The 8,277-nt window shown below is 29.5% G+C and overlaps 1 protein-coding gene across 1 annotated transcript; it reads left to right on the top strand.

Annotated features, from left to right (window-relative positions):
* Positions 1–6,072: 6,072 nt before the first annotated feature.
* LOC124910040 (protein TRANSPARENT TESTA 1-like) lies at positions 6,073–7,106 on the top strand. The gene is made up of 2 exons (XM_047450665.1): positions 6,073–6,584; positions 6,657–7,106. The coding sequence occupies exons 1-2, from the start codon at positions 6,138–6,140 to the stop codon at positions 7,104–7,106; spliced, it is 897 nt and encodes a 298-aa protein (XP_047306621.1). The 5' UTR covers positions 6,073–6,137.
* Positions 7,107–8,277: the final 1,171 nt, after the last annotated feature.

The following is an 8,277-nucleotide window of genomic DNA, read 5'->3' as shown; positions in this document are numbered from 1 at the left end:
TTTTTTTATATTAAATTAAATAAGAAAAACTCTTCAAAAAGATATTACAGTAAAACATAAAATTCATAAATAAGTTTTTAATTTTTTAAAAAAAAAAATGAGAATTTAAGAAATATAAAAAATAAAAACTAATAAAAAAAATAAAATATAAAAGAGAAATTAATATTAAAATAATAAAAAATTTAAGAATAAAATAAATTACCTAGTTTAATTAATGAAAAAGAAGGGGAGAGAAAATATATTAATATTTAATTAATAAATATATAAATTTAAAAATAAAAGTTAACCATGGTTACTAAAACAGGCTAAATGAACAAATTTTTGATAGTACATATGTTTAAATGACCTTTTATTAGTACATACGTCTAAGTGAGCTAGTTATACAAGTACATACGTCTAAGTGAGCTTTTTTCCAATTAATAATGCTTAACTAATGCTACATTTTTTTTTCTTTGATTATAATAAACTAGCTCTAACTAGTCTACCTAGACATTAATTTATAGCGCACCAAATTAGAAGGTTTTATTTAACCCACCGTGGGTACCATAATATATGGGAAGCGGTTGTGGGTGTAAAAGATAAGAAATTAAATAGGGCATTTGTAATTCTACTCCCATTCCATTTAATTGCATATGCATAATATATATATATATATATATATATGATATATGTGAATTCACATATATTTATATATATATAATTATATTGGTCTCCTTAATTTAAGTTTATCGCATAACAATTAAGTTAAATATATAGATAGACAATAGACAAATCAAATGTGGACACATATATGTACGCACTATTGAAAACAAAATTGACAGATCGAACAACATCATACATTTAATGTCCATCCAATTTCAAGAAAAAAGTTACCATAAGATGATGATGACTAATTAATTAATTAATTAATTGTGAGATCAGATATATATAAGAAAAGAAAAGAAAAGAACAAAAAGACGAAAATCAATGGGCCATTCCAAAATTCATTACAATATACACAGTAAACAGCATAAATAAAATAGTAAAATTTATATTGATGCATGGGATGAGAGTAAAATTAAGATGAGTGTGGGGCCATTTGGTTTGACATGTTTTTTTTTTTTTTTTTTCATTTTGTGACAATACGAATTCCTTTGAAGTTACAAGAATTTAGACAAACAATCAATCATGGCCTGCCCTTGCCTTTTAAACATGCAAAATTCACGATGTTGATTAATATTAATTGGTCCACATCCCGACCGGAGACATAACAGGGTTTTGTTTTTGGACGTACAAAATAAATTAAATTCATTTGACAAAACTGTACATGTTATAAGAGTTAACCAATTAAAAATCTAACATGGCCGGGCTGGCTGGCTGTCTGTCTCTCTGGCCGGCCGACAAGGCAATTAGTTGCATGATATTTAGCTTTAGATCAATAATCTATCTTTAATGAACAATAATAATAATAATAATAATAATGTTGTAGGTCCAATTTCCAAAATTAAAACTGGGCCACATAAAAATAAGGGCCTTTCATTTTCCTTTCACGGCCCAATATAAAGTAATTAATTAAGGGTCGTCTTCATATGAAAGGAATCGCTTTTGGAAATAATGAAATATGAGATGGAAAGTGTATGATTAGCTTAGACTTTCTGCCCTACTTTCCTTTTAATTATTATTTGTTTACTTTTAAGACTTATTCTTCTCCATGTAGGAGGTTATTAGTGAAAATTGAAACTAAATATTTGATATTTTATCCTGTTTTACTTATAAGATATGTAATTCTAGAAAGAAAGTATTTATATTAAAATTGTTAAATTATAGGTACTTATTATAAGTGAAATTTTGAATTTTTACTTTTAAATTTCACAATTTGTGACTATTTATTTTAAAGTTATACAAAAACGTCTTAACATTTCAAACGCAATTAACTTATTATTTACGCGATATTTATAAATAAATAAATAAAATATTCATGTAACTAATTTAACTATCGAAAATTTGGTAGTCAAAGTTAATTTGTTAAAATTTGGTAATTAGAATTTGTGACATTAATATTTTATTTATTTATTTATAAATGTCACGTATATAATAAGTTAACAATGTTTAAAATCGTTAACAAAATATTGTTTGGTATAATTTTAACAATAAAGATTCTCAAATTGTGTGGTTTGAAAAAAGAAGTCCGAAATCTAAATTGACTATAATCATGAATATCACTTTGACTATTCGACCGTTTATATATTCAATTTCAATTTTTTATTATCCGCGTCCGTAAATTTGGTTGGGATCTTTAATTTTTTTTGTTTGCTTTTTTAAGTACTAACAAATTAATTAAGACTTCTCTCTTGGTATTAATTTTGTGAATTTGATTTTTTCTAACCATATATATATGTACAGCTAAATGCTTTCATTTAAGTTTAATTTGTGTATATTGTACTCTTTAATTTAAGATTGTAATACTTGTGATATATTTGTTTATTAATTATCAGTTATACATCTTATATATATATATATATAAATGACTTTAACAAGATAGACTATTCCAAAGAATAAAATATGAGGATAATTTGTGAAAGTTTGGAAACTTATTAAGGCTAGTACTTCGCTCTCCAAACAAGTTAGTTACATCAGATCTAAAATATCAAAATAATTAAAGATTAACATTTCTTTGGATTAAATTTACGAATGTCTCAAGATCGTGTCATCGAGAATATTTTTATTAAAGTGGACGATTATAGCGGTGAGAGACTGCTAACTACCTAAGAGAATCTTTAAAATTATGAAAAATATACTCAAATCTAGTAGTTCTCCCTAATTTAATATCATTTTTCTTTCATTTAATTAATAATTTTCTTGAATTACAGATACTATTGTTATTTAATCTTTCAATCATCAAGGAAAGGCGTGTGACTTAGTAAAACCCACAGACAATATATATTATTAATCTGATTAATAAATAATTTTCTATTTTAATTGTTTGGGACCATGCATGTAACAGTTGGGAGAACTCATTAAACAACCACCAAATTAATGACATTTTATTACATTGAAATATTTTCTAGAAACAATATCAACTACTTAATTGCTCAATGACAGCTTTTCACACACACACACACATACATATTAAGGATATATATGCCATGTTAAACTAAATGACATTTATGGTTAACTTTTTTATGACAAAATTTCAAATATAAGTTATAGCCATTTCTTGCATGGTTGCATTCAAGGTAAATCGTTAACATGGCTAGGGGACGAAGGAAGATAGGCAATTTATGCCTCAAACTATAGGCGAAAACATGTATGGTTGTTGCAATAGAGGCGACTATATATCATATTATTGAAATTTCATAGAGTCCGATTAATATATATAAATGCGCGGAGATTTGCTTACAAAAGTGCTTTATCGAGAAAGTAAAAGCTTCACTATTTAAGGTTTATCCCGAAATCTAGTTCATGCACCCCTAGGCCCTAGCTTGTATATTTAGACGAAAGAAGAAATCGATTAGGAAAGTTGACAAATGGGTGCAACTTATCAGCCTAATTTCATGGTGTGAACAAACTAAATATTCCTTTCTATTTCTGTTTGTGGTTGACAATATTATTATACTATTTTCAAATATTTTAGCCACTCTCCAGCTTTGCTTTTTTATTTGTTATATATTTTTATGTGTTAATTTTAATATTCTATTTGAAAAAAATTCCTCATCCCTTAATTAGGGTGGTAATGTTTGAATATGATATCATAGTACACATTAATTTGATATTTAATCAATTAAATTATGCAATTTTGTTAATATTTGGTACAAAACTATTATATTTATTTAAATTAACTCAAAATATATAAAAAAATTCCGCTTAGAGTTATGATATTACACAAAGTTGTAGGCCATCTCCACTAACTATTGAGAAATGAAAAGTTTTACATTTTTAGAAAAACCTTGGTTAACCCAATCAAAATAACTAATATTTATGATGACTTATAATTAACTTTTTAAAATATAATAAACAAAATTATTCTACCCTTTCAAAACTTTTCAAAGATATTTGTACTTTTAAGGTATGAAATTAACTAAATTAACCTCTTTATAAAAATGATTGAAAATGTTATTAGGAGTATATATAGAAAAAAAAATGAAAACAACTATGCAAAGTTAAAAAAAAAACTACTCACATTATATGTAGAGGGTATAAATTAGAAGGAAAGAAACTATTTTTTTAAAATGATACATGAATATTAAAAATGATAAAATTAGAACACAACGCTAAATCAAGATATGAGAAAAAAGAGGGAGAATAGAATATAATACGTTACCCAATATGTTATCGAGCTTATAGATCATCGAGAAAAACGATTAACTCTCAGACCGACTCCATCAACTTTTCGGAAAGAATATCACAAAACGTCGTAATAATAACATTATAAATGATACGAATAGAACAATTACAATCATTAAAATCTTATTGATTTTTTTCCAATCAAATAATCTACTAGAAAATAATATGGATAATAACCCAAATATATATCTATCATATTAGACATATAACAACTATCCAAAAAATAGAATATCAGCAAATAAATCACACCGAAACTTTCAAAGTTGAATTCTTTGAAACCAACACCACCGGGATTATTCACTGTTTATGTAAATCGAAGACCAACAAGCATAAATGAATTTATTAATCCGTTCATAATTGATATAATCGAAGGCAGCTAACTGTTCTAGAGCACAAAAAGTCTCCGCCTAAACTGAAATGAACCCCTAGTTTAAGTAATTCATAAATTTATTTTCTATTTTTATTTTAGTTTTCACACTCTTTAATTAATCAATGGTTCTTAATTCTTATAGCCTGTGTATATAGGTATGAAAATGTTGAATCCAATAGTCTTAATGTATTCATATTTAAGAATTCAACATGAGCTTAACTGGAAGTCATCAATCAACGCTCGCTCAAGAAATTATACGCTTGGGAGAAGAAACTATATAAACGAAGTGCTACTCTCATAGCATTCGAGAAAAAAAAAGCAATTATTTTAATAGCCAATATGTCAAAGGAGATTTAACTTTAACAAGAAAACAAGAGCAACAATGAGAGATCTTCACACTCAAATGATCAAACTTTCCTTTCATGCAGTTGAAAATTTAAAAAATAATTGAAGTTCTTAGAGATATTGAACTGCAACCTCAACTTCTTGAGCTTGTTTTAGGTGGTATTTTTGAAAATGATCAAGAACATAAGTTAGGCTTTGATGGTTTAGACTTCGGCTGGGAGGCTTCGATTGAAGGAAACTTGGCTGAGGGCTTTGACTGTAAAAATTTTGCTGGAGAAGAGAAGGGGATGGGGGTTGCAGTATTGGGGAGATGAAAAGGGGATGAGTTACATGTAAGAAGAGTTATTTTTCTTATGTCTTGTTTGAACATGATATAATGCTAGTTAAAAGAGACATGTAAATATGATGTGGCAGGGACAGCGTGACAAAATGATAACTCAGTTTAAAATTTCTATCAACTTGAATAAAATTGACACAGTTAAAAATAGAATTTAAAAACTTAATGAGTAAAAATTTGACAACATTGTAAAAGTGATACTTAAATTGACATTCTTCCTAAATAAAAATATACAAGCATAAAAACTCAAGAAAATAACCCTCAATCCTTGTAAAATCTAAAAATACATAGAGAGAAAAGACAGTATATATGTTGATGAATGATAGCATGAGTCTCCCGGTCAAACCTACCGTTCCATCATCATATTTATTTATATATACTAAAAAGAGAGTGTGTGAATGCGATAGTCGTAATGCAGTTCGTCCATGGATATTCATTCAGACGACACTCTGAATAGAAATGTTTCTAGATTTTGGTTGTAATGGGACCTGGGGTATTAATAAGCGCATTTCAATTGCACTCTTAAAGAAGATAAACAGGACAAGCAGTTACTAGGATTAATTACCTTACCTTAACACAAACAAACAAACAAAGAAAGAAAGAAAGAGAGAAAGAGAGCTCGGCCGGTGGTTTCCTCTCAACCAACTCACTCTCTCCAGCTAGCCCTAGTCTCTCTCAACCATTATTAATACAAACCCTAACTGAATGGATTATATATTACCAACATAAAGACCTAGCTAGCTATCACTCAACACTGAAAACATGGATTCTTCAGATACTTCTCTCTCTAATTCCTCATCCAGCACTACTATTCATGATAACTCTGATGATTCCGACCACCCATCACTGTTTCATGTCCTCCCCACAAAAACCCTTAATTTTTTCGAGCCATTACCACTCATAAGCTCCTTGATCCGACCACTAGACACCGCTCTCTCTCATCATATCCCAAACCCTAACCCTAACCTGTTCGAAGAAGATGTCACTGTGGCCTTGCACATTGGCCTTCCCAACAGCGGTGGCAGCGGCAGCGCCAGTGCCAGCAGCAGCAGTAGCATTAACACCTCCAAGCTAGTCATGAAGACAAGCGATGATCCGAATGGACCATCTCAATATTGGATCCCAACTCCTCAACAGATCCTAATCGGTTTCACCCATTTCGCTTGCCATGTTTGTCACAAGACTTTCAACCGCTACAACAATCTCCAAGTAATTAATTAATCTTACAATAATATTAATATATCTGTTTAAATTTACTTGTTATATGTTTTGAGTGATCAGATGCATATGTGGGGTCATGGGTCTCAGTATAGAAAGGGACCGGAGTCTTTGAAAGGGTCACAACCTAGGGCTATGGCTGGGGTGGCTTGCTATTGTTGTGAAGAAGGTTGTAGGAACAATATTGATCATCCTAGGGCACGTCCTCTAAAGGACTTCCGTACACTTCAGACTCATTACAAGCGTAAGCATGGGGTGAAACGTTTTGCATGCAGGAGGTGTGGAAAGAAGCTGGCGGTGAAAGGAGACTGGAGAACTCATGAGAAGAACTGCGGGAGAAGATGGCTTTGTTGTTGTGGATCTGATTTTAAGCACAAACGATCACTCAAAGACCATGTTAGATCCTTTGGATCCGGTCACACTCCTTTTCCTCCTCTGCCGCCGGACTTGTTTAGTACCAACACCGCTGATGCACCTCATGATCATGATGGATTGGGCCCCTTCTTTCCTTAAATCTATCTATTGATCATGAATCATGATTGATTGATGCATGGTAATCTAACATGTAATGCTACTATACTAGGTTTATGTTCTTCCTTATTGTTTGGCTGATCATATTTATGCTTATTAATTACCATGTTTTAACTATGTTGAACTTCAAATGTTAATTCTGCGTATACAACCCTCAACAGCTAATATGTTACTCGAGTTATATAAATATTTTTTCTTCGTTTTAAGCTTATATTTTTCATGATGTTGGAATAATAGGCAAGTAGTAACTTATGCCACAATATTAACTAGCTAGCTTAACATTTCTCAATGAAAAAGTGGTGTAAAAAGGTCATGGCATACACATATTGTCAAATTACTTTTTTATTTGACCCTTATTTTAGTCATGACATGCATATTACACTATGGTTATTGTAAACTTGCAATCACAAAAAGACTCAGATGAGTTACAAAAAACTAGGGTTTACTGGATGAATGATGATGATCGAGGAAACTCAAGCTGATAACTCTCAGGTTTAGGTATTTTGGAACAATTTTTTTATAATTATAGCAAAAATATTAATCTAATTTTTTATATAAAACATAATTAACATTCTAAAAAATATTTTTAAATGGTTAACTACTTACATAATTTAACCAAAATGAATATTAATCTTTCTAAAAAAAATAAAAAATGTTGTATTAATATAAATTTGAAATTAGATGTATTAGTGAATTATAAATGATTTATGTAATTGATGGTTGAGAGTCTCTTAACTCTATAAGGGCGTCTCATGAGATGCTTGTGACATTATGAAAAAAACTGTATTATGGTAAATCGTATGTGTCATAAAAAAATGAAATCGGTGACTTAACATTGTTAGAGTGACTAATATATGAATATTTTTGTAGATAATGATTGATGTTAGTAAAAAAACTCATTGAGGGAATAGACCCATAATTTCATTAGATGATGTCTAAGTTTTGATAGTTATTGTAAAGTTTGAATTGAGACAGTTGATATGACGTTAATACATATTTGAGTTAATTACCATTATGATTATTTTTTGGTGGACTATATTTAGTTATCATATTTGAGTTAATATTTAATGATCGTGTTCAGTCTTTTTTTGAGCAAGAATCACATCCTTACCTTTACCATGATACGGACTCCAAGTTCTTATGGCAGAGCACG

Source organism: Impatiens glandulifera, chromosome 7 (assembly GCF_907164915.1).
Source record: "Impatiens glandulifera chromosome 7, dImpGla2.1, whole genome shotgun sequence".
Lineage (NCBI taxonomy): Eukaryota > Viridiplantae > Streptophyta > Magnoliopsida > Ericales > Balsaminaceae > Impatiens > Impatiens glandulifera.
This window is presented reverse-complemented; position numbering and strand designations above follow the sequence as displayed.

What these genes read in the sequence shown, in the direction of transcription:
- LOC124910040 (XM_047450665.1), top strand. Translation starts at nt 6,138, where the DNA reads ATGGATTCTTCAGATACTTCTCTCTCTAATTCCTCATCCAGCACTACT. An exon ending in ACCGCTACAACAATCTCCAA is followed by an intron (nt 6,585 to 6,656) that starts GTAATTAATTAA and finishes TTGAGTGATCAG; the next exon opens with ATGCATATGTGGGGTCATGG.